At 39.1% G+C, this 22,167-nt stretch overlaps 1 protein-coding gene across 1 annotated transcript; it reads right to left on the bottom strand.

Moving 5' to 3' along the window:
• Positions 1-1,901: 1,901 nt before the first annotated feature.
• Positions 1,902-16,926, bottom strand: ildr1a (immunoglobulin-like domain containing receptor 1a). The gene is made up of 8 exons (XM_017701824.2): positions 16,813-16,926; positions 13,899-14,069; positions 11,228-11,377; positions 10,844-10,963; positions 10,560-10,706; positions 8,827-8,955; positions 6,685-7,370; positions 1,902-4,335 (listed from the first exon to the last, which is right to left on the bottom strand). The coding sequence occupies exons 1-8, from the start codon at positions 16,859-16,861 to the stop codon at positions 4,297-4,299; spliced, it is 1,491 nt and encodes a 496-aa protein (XP_017557313.1). The 5' UTR covers positions 16,862-16,926; the 3' UTR covers positions 1,902-4,296.
• Positions 16,927-22,167: the final 5,241 nt, after the last annotated feature.

Here is a 22,167-nt window from a genome sequence, read left to right as displayed (position 1 = left end):
CTGTATTGAGAAATACCGAGCTTAGCACCCCGACGCCCGTCGATACGACGCTTTTAGAATCACAAAGGGCAGGTATTTCTTTTATTCATACTGTGCGAACCAGTGATTGAGGTCATTATACAGACTTTATGAAAGCCTTTGCATGATATTGCATTTTAGCGCTTTGGGAAACTGGGAAATATCAGCTTCCACACAGTAAATTTCACTCAGGCTGGGAAGAAGTTGCATAAACAAGTGGAGAAACTTGGGGATTCTAGATCAATGTTTCTCAGCCCACTGCCCTGCATTTCTTAGTGTTTTTTTTTTCCTGTTCCCACCTGATCTAAACAATAAGCCCATTTAACAGCCCATTATTGAGTTAAAATGGTTAATGTTTGTGTTAAAGCAAGGAAAGCGCTGAAATGTACAGGCAGTGGACCTCCAGGACCAAGATTGTGAAACACAGATCCAGATGATACATGAATGTACCAAGTGTGACGTGTAGTCTAACCTTTCACCCAAAACACTAAACTTGGAGGTGTGCATCTGTGTGATCTGTGTGCCTTTTATACAACATATCCTCCACGCTTTTTCCATGTGGTGGGTGCATCTTCTAACAAACACCAGAAGACATATTTACTAGTGAAACCTCCAGTATGTACAACATTTTGACGAGTATTAGGTGTGAAATAATCCCAAATGACATGCCATAACAGAGTGTTCAGTCATTCTTATGTGTGTTTGTCCCTGTTTGTGTTCGTGTCAGTGGCACAGGCAGAATTTCTTTTTAAGAAGAGCCTTGGTTCAAGTTGAGTGGGCCATGCAGAAAGCATAATGTTCCACAGACATCACCACAGTGAGATCTACAACCACCAGCTATACCCTTAAAAGACTGTTTTCTTTACTAAAGAACTCACAAAGAACCATCATTTTTAAGTGTGAAGTCTACTTCACAGGTGTCATATACAGAGAAAAAGTAGACAATTTTAGACACACAAATATTTTAAGCACACAACTGCTGACCTTGCTTTGAGCTAATTATTAGTTCAGTGGGAAAGAAAACAAGGTTGATTGCCATGGGAAAAAATATGACAAATCACCACCTTCAGCTGTTCACTCCAGATCTCTCTGGCTGGTGTTGTAATAGGATGGCTTGTGGTAGATTAGCTAGAACCCACAGTGGTGCACTGTCAGCTGGCTAGTCAACCACAGGCCATCCTATTACAACACCACGCAGAGAGACCCGGGGCAAACGCTGAAGGTGATTGGTCATATTTTTTTTTTCATGGTCATCAACTTGTTTTCTTTCCCAATTACTTTCTTTCTTAACCAGGAAGTGCTGTTTGAAAAAAAAATGTCATTCCATTTTTTATGTAAAACAGTGACGATATGTGACACACAGAGGCATGCAGTCAAGTAAATTTTGCCTTGGTGATTGCACCCGAGTCACTAATGAAAACCGGTGCATGAACTTTGGCAGCACAGAGATGCAAGAAGTGTTTTTGGGGCCAAACTGTTGGATAAAATTACAAGATGAAGATAACTTACAATTTACTTTTTTTTGACCAATAATAAATGTGGAGAGCCTACACCACCCCACCACCCCTGCCCCCTGCCAGGAGCAAATCAGAAATATATACTTCAGAATCAAACTGACCACCCCTAATGTAGAGAGAACATTTTTACATTAGAGGTGCACAATGACATTTTTATGGCTTTTAGATTTGTTTAGAGCCAAACTGGCTGATGTTTTTTTTTATTTTTTAAATAGTAACTTGTTATATGTAGCGTAGTTAAGAGTATTTAAATCAGCATTGTATTAAAATAACAAAAAAAAAAAACTTAATTTATTCAATGGGATGTACAGCTTAAAGGATGCAATTGATAAATCAGCTTCCTTGAAAAACAACAGGAACAGCACATTTATTTAAAATGTTTTATTGCACATTGTGTATTTTTAGATTTTTATTGCAGATTTGGTATTAAGTATTTAAAAAAGCCCCCTCCACCACACACATTCATACAGTATACAATCCTCCAAATGATTTCTAATGTTTTTTACTTCATCAGTATGTCTTTGGATCACATCAAACAGCTGATCACTATGAGACAGATATATTACTTCATTAACATCAAAAAAAGAAAACAAAAACTCTCTAGGCAGATAAATACAAATGAATGGCTTTTACATTCATTATTTGTATACGAGCTAAGATACCTGAGCATTTAGGTCCACTTGTGAGGCTGAAGAAAACTGTAACCCTACCAAAGGTAAATAGGCTATAAAACACAATTCCATATAGTTACTTGCTTGAGTCATTTTAAAAAGACATATTTGAGAATAAATACCTATAAGAAACATTAACTGATGTAAACAATACAGCTTTAAAAATCATTATGTGGCCTTACTAACTAAATACACCACAAACACAAGTTTCCAACAGATCACCATTATATACACTGTACAAATACAATAATATCTGAAAAGCATCTGTAAAGAAGTATTATATCAGGGATTAGCTAGCGAACAACTTTGAGTTCTAAACTTTCTTCACAAAAAAAATAAAAACCTCGCATGTTCGTTTTAGTGAAAATGGAATGCCTCCTGACTTCCTGTTTGGTGGCTACTGAATTTTACTTTTGAAATAAGGGTGTTTTCCCAGTGCACATCCAAAAAACAAGAACTGAGCCAAAAAACAAATCAACAGAACTTAGTTTTAGTTCAAGGTTATTTTCCACCGACTTAAAAAATAGCTGTAATCATTATAATAACACAATAACAATTTTACTGTATTTCTGGTCTTGTATTACACATTTGGCTAATTAGCTACACTGCTTTGCTAAGTTACCTTAGCATAACTTATTGGCTGATATTACATGCTATACTGCACAGCCACTCACACAGGTCACAAATCTCTACATTTACACAGAATCAGATGCAGAATAAAACAGTTTACTCGTTTCTCTGTAAAAAATGGTTTGTGGAGGCCTGCATGAATGGAACTAGTGCCTCCTAATTAGCTTACCTTAGGAATCGCTTTACAAAGTCATAATGAATAAAAAATAGCAATCGACACATTAGCAGATCATTCTAGCTTACAGTCCGATGTTCTTTTTGGTGATGCAAGTGCTTAGTGACTTTATCGTCACCTAGGAGAGGAAATTTGATCATTTTTGTTGGCTTTAGCTGCAAGTGTTACCAAACGCAGAACACCTCTGAGTTACCATTAGGCCAAGTTGGTATCAGTCTTAAACGGGTACCAAAATCCATACTGGGAACTTCGGTACTGGTACAGTGACAAGTCTTGGTACTTTGTGCAGTGGAAAAAAAAATCCCCTAAAATAATTTGAGCTGATGACGATTCTTTTCCAGAGTTGTTAGCTTTCACTATTATATAGACTATTTGTTGGGCAAAGGCAAATACGTGTAGATTTGCTGAGACACATCATGGGTCTTATGAAAACTATATTTCAGGAATATCTGTGATGGAAAATCACTGGAAGTTGATAAAAGTACAGACTCACATTACTGTTCATGTTTAACTTTGCTGGCTAGTTAGCTCTTTGACATGTTATAGCCACATTACAGTAGTTATCAGCCATGTCTGGTATTGCTATTGCAAAATTTTACAGTTAAACTTTACAGCTAATTTCTATTACCATCCAGTGATATTAGTTTTTTACTCAAATAAAAGTTAACTTACTTTTTTACTGGTGAATGTTTAAGCTGCACAGAACAATGTTGGAATGCCTCCATCTTTGACTGTCCTCTGGAAACATTTCTGTTGTGTTGTGATTGATCCTGCAGTATTTATAAGTTTTCTAAGTTGCATATGTTTTCTGTATTTGCTGTGTGTTTGTACAATGTTTGCTGAGCATTTGTAAAGTGTAGCACATTGTCTTTTTCATGATAGAGTTTACAGCTCATTTTTTATTTTGCAGTTCATCCGGTCTTCTCAGCCACAGGAAAAGACTTTCTTTGGAAGTTTGGCTCAGCAACATAAGACAAACCAGGACAAAAAGATGTTATAGATGCCCAACCCTGCTCCTGGCTATCTACCGCCTAGCAGAGTTTAGCTCCAACCCTTAACTAACACACCTTGTCCAGTTTTTCAAGGTCTTCCAAAGCATCTCGATGGCAGAATTAGGGCAGTAGGTCTTCTAGAGCAGGGCTGGGCATGCCCAGTCTAAGCACAGCTTTAAAACCCTTAATAAAAACCTTCATATACTTTTATAATAGTTCAGTGTTGTCCTTGGCGACAGTTTAAAGTTAGCCTTTCCTGGATACGCTCCATTATGATGGAACAGTGGGGAGCTTCAGATCACTATACTGGCTCCACTGCGTGAACTCTTATCCTGAAGGAAGAAGAAGTCTTAGTTAATGCCCATTCTAATTGACTGTGACCGAGTGTACAGTGATGCACTGTAAAAGCATGACTGTCTAAACCTTCAGAATCAACAGCTGTGATTCCAGGTTGTGGTGTTAGTGAGGAAAAAGTGCCCAGTCATAAGTACAGGTTCAACACAAGGTTTTCCAAACATACATTACCATTCAAAAGGCTGGAATAAAGGTCTTATTAAAGGAAAATATTTTCCACTTAGCCCAGATGTGGTTGATCAGCCAAGACAACCTTGAAGTGCGGATTTAACATCTTTGGTTTAGAACTGGAGAACCAAAACATTGCTAACAAACACAAAGGAAACAGAGGAATCTGATCCCAGCTCATGCTTTGTGAATACCAGCCCGATGTATTATCTGAAATAGCTGCATGAAGAGGTGAAGGTTTGCTTTTATGAAGACCTCAGCGTGGTTCGGGTGGGTTGAGAGAAGTTTTACAGAAATATTTTTACAGAAGCGTTTTGGACCATTTGGGTGACTACTGAGTTCATTATCAACATTAGCCTCTTACCTCCAGTTCTACACTAAACAAATTTTCTTCCAGCATGTCTTGGCTAATCTGCTCTATCTGTGCTAAGTGGAAAACTGGTTAAAGTTGAGTTTTCACACAGCTATTTTTTAAATGTCATTTTATTCAATAAGAACTTAGACTTCAGTAGCTATTTTTAGATGTTTTAGTAATGTTTTGTGACTGTATAATATGTCTGAATATTTCTGTCTTTTGTAAAATGTTTGGTAAAATATGTTTTCAACACCATAATAAATGTAGTCTGGCTCAAGATAAATTTGTGGAACATTTGCTAACTGAAATGCACTCCTTCCAATGGAATAAATATTATTTGGTTGGTTGTGGTTGGTATAGTGTAGTGAGCAACACCTCTGCATGCAACGCTGTAGACTAGGGTTCAATGCCCCGCTTGGGCAAGCACCCTACACTAGACCAATGGGCAAGACTCCTAACACTGCCTTCGCCTACCTGTGTAAAAATGATCAAATTGTAAGTTGCTCTGGAGAAGAGCATCTGCCAAATGCTGTGAATGTAATTATTTATGTTAAATACTTGTATACTGATATAGACTTTATCAGACAGCGATTTGTATTGAAATGTAGGCCTGATGCAATTGCTTTCAGTTATAACAGCTCATAAATCACAAAGCTTTGCAGCATTAAGGCTATTTTGTAACTGCCAATGAAGTACTTTGATTTGAGAAATAAATACCAAGATTTTTTTTAGCATGATTCACCCAAAAAAAAGAAACAGCTTTGTTTCTACATGCCTCTAACATCAACAATTCAAAAGTAAATACAAGTTTTCACCTTTTTCTGTAGCACTTATTTTAAGGCAAAAATCTAAGCCATGCCTTTAGATCTCAGGAACTTAAAGCTTCTGACAAACTATTTGAAAGCTAAGAACCTGAGCACTAGGTGTCCTGCTTTTTTTTTTGGCCCTTTTGGATTTTTACCCAATTTTTATCTCCCCAATTTAGTCACTGTGAGTCCATCAGGCCAATTCGATATGCTAAATTGCCCCTAGGTGTGACTGTGTGTATGTGAATGTATATGTCTGTCTGTCTGTCTGCCTTGCAATGCTGTATTCTACCTTCCACCCAATGGCTCCAGCACCCCTGTGACCCAGAAGGATAATTGGCTTAGAAAATGTGCACGTGTTTGTGATAGGTATTCCCCTAGCCTCAGCCTCAGATGCTCCATACACAGAAAGCTGAATGTCTTGGCCATCCGAATGGTTGTGTACAGATACGTTCGAGCAGCATTTATCATTTAAAATGGGAAACAAAGTCTGTTCTTCCAGCTAAATCTAGTTAGCAATAATGAACAGCTGCCTACACTGGTCATCATAATGAAAAATTTTTCTTTCAGAGCAAGACATATTTTTCCACACAATTCAGCTAAGCTAAGAGGGTGAAGGCTAGCCTGTGCTTCTTTCAAAACACAGGAGTCTGTTTTGGCTAGCACCATGCCGAGTAATGGGGCAGGAAGAGGACCATCCTCTTATAGTTGCGAACTTAACTCCTGACAATTAGGCCAACGCTCAGATGACTGAATCACTCAAGATAAATAAAGTATAAATATTATTGGAAATGGTGATTCCAACTTTTGAATGGTAGTGCATAGCAAGAAAAGGACAGCAAATTATCACTGTTGTAAGAAAATCTTAACCATTTTTCAATGAACGCCTGTTAATATAAATTTAGAGATTTTCACACAATGGAGAAAACAGTGTGTTTTCTTATGACAGCGGCAATTTTTTTTAGTATTTTTAGAAAAGAAAGAATTATGATTCTTACAGAGAAGCGCTTCGTTGGCTTCTGGCCTGGCTCATACTCGCTGTAGCTGGGCGGGTGGTCAGCCCAGCCTCCGCCTCTAGGTCCTCTGGACCCACCCCTTCTGCTGTCCTCGTCACTGGCCGAGCCCCAGGACCCTCGACGGTGTTGGGGGGAGTAATTCCGGTCCTGTCTAGATGGCCCTGGACGGCGGGGTTCTGCCAGCAGGTCATCTCGGGAGCGGGAACGTGGGCGGTAACCAGCCCCTCCGGCCCGGCTCCGGGTATCCAGCATGTCTTCCTGACTGTAGCTTCGAGGCATGCTGCGTCCAGATGGAGGAGGGTAGTGGCGGCCGTAGCCGGATGAACCGCTGGGAGGCCGTGCTCCTGGGGGGCGGCGGGTATTGGGGCCATCGCCAAGTGCAGAGAGCATGCTGGGAGGGCCAGCTGAGAAGGGCACATTCTGGGGCATGTGCTGCGGTGGTGGGGGGATGTGCTGTAGGGCTGGCTGAGGCTGGAGGAGGGGGCTGGTCATGTCCATGCCCCGCATCTGGCTCTCCAAGTAGTCCAGCATGTTATTGGTGCCATGGGCACTACCGTGGACACTCCCATTGCCATGCATGCTCGGTGGTGGCATGGCAACAGGCATTGGGCCTGGTTGAGGAGGAGGGAGTGGCACAGGGGTCATGGGGATCTTTCCTGATGCTGAACCTGTCAGGACAAAGTAGAGTTAAAGGCCACTTCACACTGAAATGGTTAAAACCTATGTGCATTTTATTGTCAATTTAGCTGCCAACACTGCAACGAACAATTATAAGCATGTGCAGGTATAAGGTAAACAAAATACATAAATTCTGATCTGACTGCTCTCATATGCTTGCACATCATGTATTGAATCTAAGATCACATATGAAAGTGGCTCAAATTTCTCCAGATATAAAAAAAAAAACAAAAAACTAATATGTGTTATACAGTTCTTTGCAAGGGTCTTAGGCAGCCACAAATGCAAGTATTAAGAATACATAGTCAGAATACAATGAAGTATTCATTTTGTAAAGGCAGTGCATGGTGTGTAAAGATACTCTAAAGAAAACCTCAAAAACGGCTTATTTACAAAACACTGAAGTTCCTGCTAAAGCCCGAGTCGACTGATCAATGCAAAGGTCAGTAATTAATCTCAGCATTACTGAGCCCACTTCATAGTCAAATTTGATGTTAGTAAGATATGGTGATTTGTTTGTTTTAATTCAAGAGATGGCAGTGGGATTATGGGAGCAACAGTAGGCTGAAATAGGTGATCAGAGCCAAATAAGTGCTGAGAATTTGGTGCAACATCGGGAACAGTGTGTATTAATTAACAGAGTTTTGCCCTTCTGTAGTATCAATATGTATTCTAAATACGTTAATTTTATGTACTGTAACTGAATAAACTGAAGACAGTTTATTCAATATTCAGCAGTGACTACATTACATATATAACATTATACATCACATACATAAATTATTCTACCCAGCCCTGCAAATAAACCTAAATACAGTAAAACATAAGATTGTTTTAAAGGGTTGTGTTCTTCTAACCAAAATATTCAGCTGGATGTATAGTTGGTTGCTGGCTTTTCTAAGAGCTCCAGTCATTGCATGGATGTGTGAAATTCTGTTATCAACACTGATGTAAGTTAATGAAGAACTGACTAGGTTTTGGATGGTAACTGTAGATACTAGACATAGTATATTCCTAATTAGACATTCCATTTATTCCTATGTTAGTGTTTTTTTTTTTAAATAAATGCTCAAATAAATAGTTTTTTCAGATGTTCAAGACTTCTGCACAGTAATGTACTCATACAAAAAAGGGACTTGTAACAGCTCTGTTTATAGGAATGCAGCCCAAACTGGATTAGGCTCTGTTTTATTGGGGAGATACAGTTGTGTGCATAAGTTTGGGCACCCCTGGTCAAATGACAAGTTTTGTTGATTTTCTAAGTGAAAATAAGTGAACAAATCCACAACAGAGAACACACTTCTGCACATTTTAATGCAGAATTCATTACTGTATATTTGCTGGATTCTACCTTAAATGTTCTTTCAAGAAAGATGACTAGCGCTGATTTAAAAGGACAGAATTCTCGTAAAGAAAACTGCACACAGGAAAAAAACTTTGGCTGACCTCCGTACAGCATGGGATTCATCTGGTAAACAGAGCTGTGGTTACTCAGTGGGGCGTAGACCTGCTGTCCGTTTGTCCAGGCGCTCATGGCCTTTTGAGCGTCCTTCATCATCCTGTGCTGCATCACAGCTGAGAAGAAGAACGAATGGTCAGTGTGGGTCTGTATGGACTACAAGCAAACATCCAGCATTTTTTTGAAGCTGCTATACAGTAGTTCACCACAAGGCAGGGCTCTTGTACTTGAGAATGAAGAGTGGTAGAGACAGCTACAGCCACATACCGCATTCCACAATTTTGAGCATTTTAAAGTCATTCCAGTTCTCCAAGGAAAGCATTACAGTAAACAACCATGAGAGCATGCAGGTGTGTATTATTATTATTATTAAGAAAGCAAAAATGCATCACATAGTACAGTACATAGCACAGCACAGACTCACAAAAGTCCACATTCCACATTTTCCTTGTATTTTAGTTTTTTCCCCTCTATGGCTACTATATTTATACTTATATTTAGATTATTCCTTGTTGTGTCTTTAAAACTGATATATGGGTAAATGAGCTTTGTTCTGGTTTGTCCTTTATTGTACCTGGTTTAAAAAAAAAAACAGCCTGGGGTAAAGCAACAGCCCTAATGGACAGAGCTAAACTGCTGTAGGCTGAATAGAACTGGATATACATGAATATGTTGGTCAAGGAGTTGAAAACCACAGTTTTTGCTGCTTATTTTTGTACAACTTAAAACTTTAATGTTTAATTTATTTAATGTTTAAAAAAATTTATATATCAGCTTAGAAGAAAATGTTTGTGTGTGTATAAAATTATATATAAAATATATATAAATACTTCCATGATATGGGCCCTTTAAGTGCAGTTAAGTTGAATCTAACTCTTAGTGACCATATGGATAGTCTTTTCTCCAAAATATCCTGTCTTCCTTGGTCTTTTTTAAGTTTCTTAATGGCATGTTTATGGTTCCTCTCATTGCATCTATCCATCTTGTTTCTAACCATCCTCTTCCTATTATACCTACAACTGTTCCAAGCATAACTAATCCATTTGGCACAGTGGGCAGCAGTTGACTAATTGACTAGTGTTAGAATAGAACAGTGACTGAAGTAGTGATAAAGTAGTGATAGTGTAAAAACACAAAGCCCAAAAAAACTTAATTGGTACACATATACTACCCAAAGTAAAACCCATTTTACTGCAAGCTGCGTAAGACTGGGCTGAAATACAGGCTTATAAGCCAGACTGGGTAGGTTTTGATAACTGTTATAGGAAAGGGCCATTTGACTGACATGCAAAACATCCAATCACAAACTGTTTAGTGCAGTGCGCAGCGAAAACAAACTCACAGTACTAGTCAGCGACCGGATGAGGATCTATCGTTTACTTGCTACCGACAGTTTCTAACACAGTCCAGGAATAAGATTTTAAACTGGGATATCATCAAAGTTTTCAGGTTAAGCTATTACAGCTATACCTTGCTCTGAAAGGCTTACAAGTGACTGCTAGACTGGTGAACAGACTGCAAAACTAGTGAGCACTGACTGCATCTTACAACTCAAACTACAGCATCTGCTGCTAGAACCAGCAGCTCATAAAACTGTTTTCACAGACATCCAAAACACTCACATATCATTTTTACTGTGGTAATGATTACTAGTGCACGATTCTTTAATGGTTAGTCAACTAGCATAAAAAGGTCATGCAACTCTTAAGATTCTTTGTACCTTTCTCAGGGCAGCAGCAAGTCTGTGGGCAGCAGGGACAGCGGATGTAACAACAACAGCGCTGAGGACAACACTGACAACAGCAGATGCAAAAGAGCATGATGAGGAGAAGGGCTCCAATGATTATGAGGAGCACCGTCAGCCAATCTGAAAGAGACAAATCCGGCTTGTAAAAAGGCAACACAATCATTTTCAGTTTATTCAATGTTTTTATTTCAAATGGAAAAGCAAACAAAGCTGGTACACGCATGTCTATTTTCCAGTAAGAAGGAGAAGCTGCTTACGGTAGACAATGAGTTTCACGTATTTCTCTCCATCACCGGTCATGTCTCCAACAGCAGCAACGGTGCAGAAATAGACACCGTTGTCCCACCACATCACCTCATTCATCACCAGGTCGGCCTCTGAAAGAAAGTACAGAATAAGACGCATCAGCGAGGGATCTGCTACTAAGGTCTTGGTGCGAGATACCACAGCGCATCCTCATAGTTCTAGTAAAGCCCATGCCTTGAGCTGTTTTGGTAGCATGCGGAGGACCAACTGTACATTAGGCAGGTGTTAGTCAATCAGTGTGTAGAGCCAAATCCTTTTTGACAAGTGTCCTGGAAAAGTGAATGCTGTACTAGACTAGACCAATAAGCTAATGGCGGTATACAGTGCAGACTTACTGTTCTGGATGTAGATTTTGCGGTCTCTGTAGTCTGGACCCAAAGTGGCTTCATTTGTGCCCTGCTTCTGAGCCACAGTCCTGATTGTGCGCTGGCTGTCTGGGCAGTCATTGGACGGGTCCTGACCCAGCTGTAGAGCAGCCTGGTAGGCTGAAGAGTAAGGCAGGTTTCAGGTGAAAGGTTCTGGAAAGCCAGCCAGTTTAAAGTAAAAGGACTTTCTGAAACTTTTGGCTGTAAACCAATGGAAACCTAAGCTTACTATTCAATAATTAGTCTAATGGGGCTCATATCTTGAAAAACTAAATTTCTCTTTTGCTTTTTTTTTTTTGTTTTGTTTTAAATGAAGGAGTTTGAACTCACATATAAACATAGTTAAAATTTCAAAATGTTCATTCACTACCCAATCCATACCTTCCATACATGGAAACTAAGCTGCAAAAACAGCCAGTTTCACGTTCACTGCTTCTATGATGTCATGCAAATCAACTAATTTACATATATTCACCTATTCGGCCTACAGCAGTTTAGCCCCGCCAATTCATATTATATTTTAACTCTGAATGCTTTTTGAATGATGCATTCAATGATGAATGATGCAAGAAAGCCAATCGGAACAGAGTTTATTTACATATATCAATCTTACATAGCAACTGAACAAAAACAGCCTGTTTAATTCTAAGAGATAAAGGCTGGTTGGTCATGTAGAAATTTAATTCATTGGTGAATAAAACCACATAACTGGTATAAGTGGACATTAGGGGAAGAATAACACAAAAGAAGAATTTAGAATATGGGACTTTTGAGATTTAGAATGCAGTGCTCATTAACTGTACAGGCATATGCAAATGTTTGGGCATCCCTGGTAAATTATGTTTAGCTGATTTTCTAAGTGAAAATAAGTGAACACATCCTCTAGAGAAATCACACTTCTGCACATTTTAATACACAATTCCTGTTTTTTTTAAACTGAATTCAACTTACTGGAAAAGAATGTGGCCTGTTCAAAAGTTATGGGACATTTTATGTTTTTCATGTTTATGTTAAAAGCAAATAACTAGAGACCGTTAACAACATTAAGCATATTAACCAAGGAAAGACACAATTCTGCCCAACTAGTGTTGAACTGGAGTTTCTACTAGCCAGGTTTACAAATTCTGATTATTATTTTTACTACAGAGTCAATCTAACTGAGACTTACCTAAACATTTTGAGCAAAGTACATATTTTCATATTCACCCAAGGATTATTATGAAATTGAAATGGATTGTTGCAAACTGAAATAAAAACGTAAACTATATAGGAGAGACGTGGACTGCTTCCAGCTCGCCGACACACTACAATAGGGCAGGGCACAACGTAACAAGGGGTAAAATGCAACTACTTTTATGTAGTTAAACAGGTTCAAGTAGAATGTGCTTTTAGTCATTTTCTCCTATTTGCACAGGAACATCAGTGAATTTTGAACGGGACAGATTTCTAAAAATTCACCCCTGTGGACCCAAAATTCACCCTGTTTTTGTATCAAAAAAGTATTTTTTATCAAGTGTGTTCATTGAGATGTGCATATGTGTATAAAGAGCTGTCCAGATTGGTTTAGTTTATCAGCAAAACGCTTGTATACAAAAAAATGTCTCTTCTCCTTACTACAGGAGGTGAGAGTTTTGGGCTGTAATTTCTATAAACCTGGATGTTTGTGTCACACATGGTCACATGATCACACTATTTGCATGAAAAGATGATATTGTGCAGATAAAGTGTTGCTTTGATGATATAGTGCAGCAGAGTGTGTTTATACATGAAGCTGCCATTATAATCACCTCTAATCAGATTGTAAACCTTGCTTCTCTGATAAGACGTTTAGTATTTCCATCATTTTTTGTTTCTCCTGCTGCTAATGCTCTCCTAAAGCTGAGCAATATGAAAATAAATTATATTACAACATGTCACAGTTTCTAAGCATATTGTGGATAAGGTCAGTACCTAAAAACCACTTACCAACTGTTTGTTGGATTAAAAGTACAGCATGATTAGTCTTGTTTAATTGGATTGCAGTACAGTGTGTAAAATGTTGAATACAAGTAGATGGTTTTCAATATGGGCTTACTTTGTCCGTTGTAACTGATCAGATGTCAGAAAAATAAATCACAGTGACACTGTGTCTCACATTTTGCCATATCGCCCACCTCTATACTCTTCTAGTGTAGAGAGAATGGAGATTAAGTCCTACCAGATCAAGATAATCTCTGAAATATTCCAAAGCACCCACTTTTTCATGAATCACAGAATGTTTAATATCGGTACTTGCAGTAGAAGACTACAGATTTTCCAGTACATATTACATATTAGTAACTTGATGAACAAAATATGTACCTGCAAAAAAACTTTATTTCCAACACTGTATTATATAGCACCATTTTGAATTTTACATTTGATTTAATTTCCAGTCAAAATTGTCATTAAATACAAGTTATTCATTTTCAGGCCATATTTTCGAGAAGATTAGGTACAAATAATCCATTTGAATTGTCAAAGGAAAAAACCCAAAATGTGTTTGGTCCCTCAGGTCACCCCTCCCTCTCATTTCCTGTAGAGCAAATGGGACTTTGAAGCGGTTAACTGAAACCTATTGTTCTGGCCACAGACGAATTCAGTGGCTCCTTTGACTTCTCACCTGTTGAGTAGTAGTCCAACACAGGGTCTTTGCAGAAGGACTTGAAGCGCCAGGTGACCAGCACGTTCTGGGCACTCGCTGAGGTTGAATAGTCGCACCGCAGTGTGACTGTTGTAAAAAGGCCCGTACTCACCTGTGAGACGGGAATTGTCACCTGAACGGCCACAACGCCTGGATGTGAGAGACATGAGAGAGAATAAGCAATGATATTTATAGAAAAAGTGTCACCCATAATAGTTTTTATATCTATGGTGATAATACAGCAAATGAATTGTCATACAGTATGAGCGACATCTACAGTACATCTGAATTCTAAAGTAAAATGTAAAGATTACAGCTGATTAAAAAACTTCTCTGTATAATGTTGTGTGTGTGTATGAGATTATATATACACATACACCTATATGAGAGAGAGAGAGAGAGAGAGAGAGAGAGAGAGAGAGAGAGAGAGAGAGAGAGAGAGAGAGAGAGAGAGAGAGAGAGAGAGAGAGAGAGAGAGAGAGAGAGAGAGAGAGAGAGAGAGAGAGGAGATTTTAGGCCTGTTGAACAAAACAATACATCAAAACCTGTCTAACTGGAAAGAGAGTGAAAGAGCAGGAAATACTGTCATGCCATCAAAACCCCCCCGAACACACATTCTCACACACGAACTCAGACACTGTCACAGCGGGAAATAGCTTGAAGTCAAACATTGGCTTCATCTGGCGTATGAAACTTCATATAGATAAAGTAGCCTAAATCCATACTCTAGTAAGGAGTTGTTACTGTACTGAAACAATGACTTGTGTAAAAGTAAATGGATCTTTCCATACAACAGCCTGAGTAGAAATACAATAGTACCCAAAAATGACTTAAGTACTGAGTAAATTCTAGAACCGCAATAAACGTTCTTACAACATTCAGCATCTTTCACTACAGGAACTGAAGTTTGGATGGTTTGGTTGAGTCGAGGCCTCAAAAACTTGTTTCACAGGAAAGTCAACAGGTAACCCATTTATGAAAAAGACTGAACATTTTAAGAAAAAGGTGCAGTGGATAAGTGTAGCTACGAGTGCCTGGAAGTTGACCTTAACAGTGGTGGGTAGTATTTGTGTAGTTTACTACTTACCTGTTTCAAATCGTAATACTTTCACTTACATTCAAGTAAATTTGTGAGGACAGGAATTGCCTTTATGATCAGTTTCACTTTTGTTATTAACACCTTTGTTACTAATTCTTTTTTGTGGGTGTGTGTTTAAAGGGAAGCCTGACTGTTAAGACATGTAAGCCTCAATATGGTGTACAATTCTATTAAATTAGGTTGTGTACGCCAAGCAAAGTACTTTATTAAAATCTTACAAATAGACAACATTTACTGGTAGGCTAAATATATCATTAGGCTTTCCAGCTTAAGAGTCTGACATTACACAAGAGAAAAACTTGTTTATGTTATTTTCCATAGGACCGACACCAGTGCAAGCATATGATTTCTTCATGCTGTAACAATGGGACCTTCTAGTAGAGGGATTTTGCCTATTTGTCTTGTTTTTTTTCCATAATAAATAGAACATTTCCATTGGTTTATACATCATATTTTAATAATACTCAGTTACTCAGTACAGTAGTTTTGCTGTGCTAAAAAAAGACTATTAGAACTGCTAGGATTAAAATGTGATGGTTTTGCTTTATAATGGGAATTGGTTTCATGGTTATCATTAGACACCATTAGTTTCCTGCAGATCATCTTTAGATCCCATCAGGACACAATCAACGCACCTGGTATCAGTCACAGGTCACCTATTTAACTAATAGGGTCTTTTACACTGTGAAACCAATCAAGAAAAGGCCAAACGTTATAACGTTATAAAAACGTTATAAAACCACCAAGAACCAACAGACACCTTTAAAGGGAGACTCCACTGATTTTTCAAAATGTATGCATAATTAAATCCCTGAATTGTAAACAACATCATCCAGAGTGGTTTGAAGTGAAATGATTCACAGAAGGGAAACTTTCAGACTCAGATTTATTTACAGTGGTGGTGATGGGAACCAGGATTCGCACTGACTACAACACAAATATAGCCATTTTATTTGCCATCCAGTGAACCTACACGTGTCGTCAGTTTATATATAATGTTGATAATGGTAAAATAGTGGTAAATCTGAAAGAAATGTGTTTTCTTTGAAGACTATTATTACAACACCCTACATGTATCTCTCCATTAATTGGTTTTAAAAAGTACATTGTTACCCAAAGGTTTCAAAGCTATCACACAGCAATGCTTTGGGCACCCTGCTGCACTCCCAAATCACTGCATGTAATAACGTTTAGGGGCATTAAACTCCTCAGACGTCTGGTTCCCATCACCACCACTATGAACAATTCTGACTGCAAGCTTCTCTGGAGCAGAGCATTTCACACCGAAACTCCCTAAAGGACTTTGTTTACATTATAACAGCTGAATTTAGAAAAATCGGTGGAATTCCCCTTTTCAGCAGGGCAGGCCTGGTACTTTTGCGCTTCTCCTCAACTTGTATCTATGAAAAATTTTGCTTAGAGTCGTTTTTCACTGGATTAACGATTCTTTTACCTGAATAAAAGGTTTAGATTAGCCACCTCTGGACGTTTAACACCAAAACAAACCGGATTAGCAGACAAGGTTAGCTAACAAACAGAAACGCACCTCAGGTCGGCATCAGTAAACAGGGGGTGGTCACGTGACCGATACCAGTTGCTAAGGTTACCCGCTCGGTTTTTAGCCCTGCGCTCGGTTTCGACTGAGCGAGCGGACGTGAAGACGATATAAACTCGACATTTTCTGCTTCGTTTTCCCCCAGAAAGTCACGAAGCCGTTAAAAATAAAATGTAGGATACCCAGTCTGTCCGTATGTGAAGAGCGACCGCGAGTCTAGAATAAAGTCTGAGTCTTACCTGAGAGGAGGAAACTGAGAACCAGCGGAGCCACCAGCAGCCTCTCCATGGTCTCCAACTCCAACGGTCAAAACACGACCAGTCCGCCCAGAACTGCTCCGGAGAGACCAGAACACACGCAGGAGGAGCTGGAGAACTTAAACAGCCTTTATCCGCTTTGACGCAGAGCTCGTCGAAGCTCCTCAGACCGACCCTCTCAGTCGTCTCTGTCTTCTGCTTCCTGCTCCTCTCAGACACGCCCTGAGACAGGTGTACTCTGACGCCAGGTGAGGTCAAGCGAGGTGTAGCCATTTTTAAAATAGACACTAAAATGTATTTACTCATGCTAAATCCTGCTAAAATAAACACTCTTCTACACTGTACCGCTTATACAATATGATATATTTGGTATAGTTTATATGTATATAAACTAAATACAAGTATGTCAAATGTTTGTGTAGCTGCCTTTGGTTCTTGTATCTTTTGCCCTCAGTTGCGGCTCCACAGTAGAATTAGATTTTTAGGTAAAAATAAAATCATCCTCCTTTGCACTAAAATAAAGCTCTGACACAGTTTTAACAATAAATGGTCTTGAACACTGGGGTTAATGTACAACTGCTATTCACCTGTTGACCCTGAAGGTTGGCCCGCAGGTTGTTGGTCACCATAGCAACGCAGACGAGAATCTCCAGTAGCTAGTGGCTAACGAAACGGCAAAGAGAAAGATTTAAGATGAACAGCGATACTTTTGGAAAAAAATTGACTTCTTTTCTTTTTTAAGCACATTCCTGATACATTTCATCCGCACTGAAAAGAAACGCTAAAAAGTTCAAACTTGTTCAAATTCTTGTTCGTCCACCTTAACAGGAGCCGGGACATTTCAACCAAGCTTTTAATGAGACGCTGACTTCAGCCTTGTAAAAACCTAACACTGAGAGACATTTTACAATAAACTATTCTACTCTTGAGGGAAAGTTTCCTGCTGGAGATGCGAGAGAAACAGCTATAACTGAGCTAAAACGTAAAGCAGGTCTGGTCATGCGATCTCTTAGTGGACTCTTTTAAACCTCATTTGTAATATTTCAGTATAATTTTTTTGTTATGAGAATTTGAAGAAGTATGTTTGTTGCCTGGCGGCATGGTGGCGTGGTGGGTAGCGCTGTCGCCTCACAGCGAGTAGGGCCTGGGTTCGATTCCCCGGCCGGGTAACTGGGGTCCTCTCTGTGTGGAGTTTGCATGTTCTCCCTGTGTCTGTGTGGGTTTCCTCCGGGTTCTCCAGTTTCCTCCCACGGTCCAAAGACATGCAGTCAGGCCAATTGGACATGCTAAACTGCCCCTAGGTGTGAGGGTGTGAGTGACTGTCTGTGTCTGTCTGCCTTGCGATGGGCTGGCAACCTGTCCAGGGTGTATCCTGCCTTCTGCCCGAAGACTCCAGCATCTCCCTGCGACCCTGACGGAGAAGCGGCTTAGAAAATGGATGGATGGATGTTTGTTGCCTAGAACCAACATTGTAGGGCAGTGGAATGGATTCAGCCAGGCACAAGCCGGTGACATTTCAGGGAACACAGATCTAAATAATTTCTTCACATTGTCGCACAACGTTGCCTCAGGGCAACAGACCCCAAAAGGACCCCTGCACACATTAATATTAAAAATGATTTTGAATTCAACCATCAGGTCGATTTTATGCAAGAAATGTGATTTTTTTTTTACATTGCTCTCATAATGCGTGCAGTAGAGTTAAATAAGTGGACATAAAATGTTGTGGCTCCCAAGGCAGATTGATTTTCGTTGAAATGACATAACGGCTCTTCGTAACTTTGGACTATAACGTTGTTCAATAAAGCATCTCAAAAGCCAGCCAAATTCATCTCAAACCTGAACAGCTCGATTTCTTTGCTCTATTACTGGCCTTACTTTTCAAGGTACGTAACTGTGTTGATTATTTCAGACCTTCTATAACACCTAGAGAAACTCTGATCGTTTTCAATGTTTCAGTTTCCTGTATAAGATTATCCAAACATTTAATTCCGTGAAATGTCTCACATGGTTTTCTTACCTTGTTTGTCACACTGTGTTCTGGTGCCAGGCTTCTCAGTCATTAATGAAACCTGTAATGCTGTTAAATAAAGAGTCTGAAAACAATAGACCAGAAACCAACAAGATGGCATCACTGTGCAGTTAGAAAAATATGATTTTATTTTTTTTTTTTTAGCTTTGACAATTTTCTTAATTTTTCATTTGTAAACCTTACTTGCTTTACTTGCACTTTTGCCCCAGAGATACTTTGTCAGTTAAATTACAAAGCAGAGAGGCATGTAAAGGCAAACAGCTTTGGTATGTCCTGGTATTAGAAATCAAAACACTAAATAAATGTAGAGTTTTTGTATTGAAGTGAAACACTGGCTTAAACTAAAACAAATCTGGGAGCATCATTGACGCTATGTACATTCACATCCTAACATACGTGATCAGTCACAAACACACATCGTGGCTACATATTCACACATGATAGTGGGTTTTAAACGTGTTCAGGGGTCTGTTGTGCTTGTTTTATTTCATTCGGAAAGCCTGACCAGGGACAGGGGTTGCAGTTAGCTTTAGGAGAGAAGACTTATACAAGACTTATATACATTATATGTGCTGCATTTATGTAGCAATGTTTATCTGTATTGTAGCTTTAAAATAAATGTAAAAAATGAAGAAGAAAAAACATTCAGGCATTTTTTTGTGGAGTATCAGCTGGATAAGTAAGCAAGTTTACTTATTTCAGAACAAACTGAAATTTTGACAAAGAGACATTTGTAGACTTAACTTGAAATTAATTAGTTAATGAAATTGACTGTTAACTCTAATTTAATCTACTCCTTGTTAATTAGAATTTGTTAAGGCCAATAAGAAAAGTTTTCTAAAAAAGTTTTTGGTATCACATTCGCCCTTCAGCCAGCAGAGGGCATGGAGTGCTTTGTAGTTGGTATTCAGCAGCCAGTGCTTCACTGTCACAGTCACTGAATGGGTTTGTCACACAATACCAGACATTTCCAAGTAAATCTCCTCCAGCTGTTGCTGTTCAGGAGTGCTGTCATCACTGTCACGACAAAACGTCCTATTACCAAAACTGTGACTTCATAAGAAAAGGAAAAAGTCTTTAACATAATAAGATTTTATTTTTTTATGTCATATTTTGTCGTTTTGGGCCAGTTCTTTTCTTTCACACATTTTCCAGTGGTGTAAAATAATATAAAATAGATTATAATGAAATATTTGATATTATGAGATGAGATATTTTTGCTGAAATGTGTTAAAAGACTTTTTACAGTCACCATTAAATGCAATTTCCACCTATTTAGAGGTTGAACTCTGCATGTTTCCATCAATGGAATATATTCTGAAGGAAATGTGTATGACTGGAAGTGAACTGGAATTGAATCTTCGTAGGTGAGCAAGCAAGTCAACATTTAAAAAGTGCTTTTATTTTGTGTTTAAATGTTTAAATATTATGGCTGTACATGATTTAATGTACGCTGCTGTTGTGCTCTGCGCTTTATCTTGGCAAGGCCATCTTCACAGGAAGGTGGGAATTGCTTTCACAACAGGAGGTTTGCACTCCACACCCTTCATTGCTTGCTAGCAGCCCAACACAGAGAGCCAAGTGTCCTAGTTAATCTGATAATGGAGTTACTATGAAAAACATATTGATTACACTCATTAAAATGGTCATAATCCACTTCCATTCTACCAGCTGAATGGCTACTAGGGGGCCTGTAGAAAGCGATTAAACGTTTTTTGGTTTGATTCGTACCTGTAATGTTGTTCTGCCAAAGACCAGCCATCAGTCTCCACTTATGTTGTGTTGTTGGTACTACAAACACTTGGCTGTGGCTGCTGAGCCAAGCTGGAGCTACAAAAGCAGCACCTGGTGTAACAGAGTGGGAGGCCCTCAGTATTAGCATTTGAATTAGGAGCCCTGCAGCTCTGCAGAAAAGGGCAAAATAAGAACCCCGTGTTCCTGGAGCTTATGAGTTTGCAAGCTTGTGCGAAAACAGTGACAAAGTTGTGAGGCAGTGTGTGTCATCTATTCATGCGACCCAGTGCTTTCACTAAATATTGGCAGTCAACAGATGTAGGCCAAAGAAATACTTGTAAAGGCAGTTCGGTGGCCTCCGCTCTCCTAATAACATGATTAGTATCCGTGCACGTTAGCTTGGGCCTATGAGCAAGAATACTGAGTTCACTATGGCCTGCTTTTCCTGTAAACCAACCATACCAACTCATAAAGGTCAGAGTCAGATTGTTTCCTGCTATTGTGCACTCGTCACACACCAGATGCCATGAAGCACTGCATGTTTTTCCTTTCACCACTCAGATGCTTCCTCTCTGCTGAACCTCATGTACTAAGTCAGTGGTTCCATTCAGCATCATTTTTCAGTCTTTTTTGTAAACATGTCTTCTGTGTCTTTTTCTCCCCAGTATCAAATCCAATGTTTATTTTTCAGATATTGGCTCAATATAAATGCCCATCAATACTAATACAACAACAAGGATAAAGTTCATGAACAGACGTTGGGTTTGCTTGACAAAGCTGATGAAATCCCAGGTGGTCACCAAGGCATTGCCAGAGCATTTCTGTGCTATCCCAGGTGGTTGCTAAGGTGTTGCTAAACCATTGCTGTGTTACTCCATGTAGTTGCTAGACTATTGCTATTATCCCAAGTGGTTGCTAAGGTGTTGCTAGAACACGGCTGTGTTATCATAGGTGGTTTCTAAGGTGTTGCTAGACCACTGCTGTGTTATCACAGGTAGTTGATAAGGTGTTGATAGGCCATTGCTGTGTTGTCCCGGGTGGTTGCTAAGATGTTGCAAGACCATTACTATGGTGTTCCAGGAGGTTGTTAATATGTGAGTATATAGATATAGATATATATAGTATATGTGTGGGTCTGTATGTGATGTCTATAAAGTTAAGTTCTTTGTGGCAGTTAGATTTGAATTTTGTCAACATTTATTTCCTATTGGAGAAAAAAAACTGAACTGTGATCAGTTCCAAAAGCACAAGCACACCTTTCTTGTATAAGCTCTTCCAGCTCCTGCAAAGTTTTGTGGTTTTAGTCTGAAAACCTGTGAAATCTGTGCAAAAATAAAAAATCTACTTAATTAGCCTCCTGAAGTGATGTGACGTCATTGTTCACTGGAGCTTCGTATTAGTGTGAAAGTTGCCCAACTGCATTCCTCACATTCATCTGTTCTACCAGCCAGACTTCCTTGAGACTCAGTCCAGCATATGAACATGAACCAGAGCACAAGTACGCAGCAGCACTGCTTTTAGTCTTTTTGAACTGCCAAACACATCTGCCAAGAACATCTGTCAGACAGGAA

The sequence above is a fragment of the Pygocentrus nattereri genome, chromosome 12 (genome assembly GCF_015220715.1).
Source record: "Pygocentrus nattereri isolate fPygNat1 chromosome 12, fPygNat1.pri, whole genome shotgun sequence".
In the NCBI taxonomy this organism is placed as follows: Eukaryota; Metazoa; Chordata; class Actinopteri; order Characiformes; family Serrasalmidae; genus Pygocentrus; species Pygocentrus nattereri.
The sequence above is the reverse complement of the archived record's forward strand: the minus strand, read 5'-3'. Positions and strand labels throughout refer to the sequence as shown.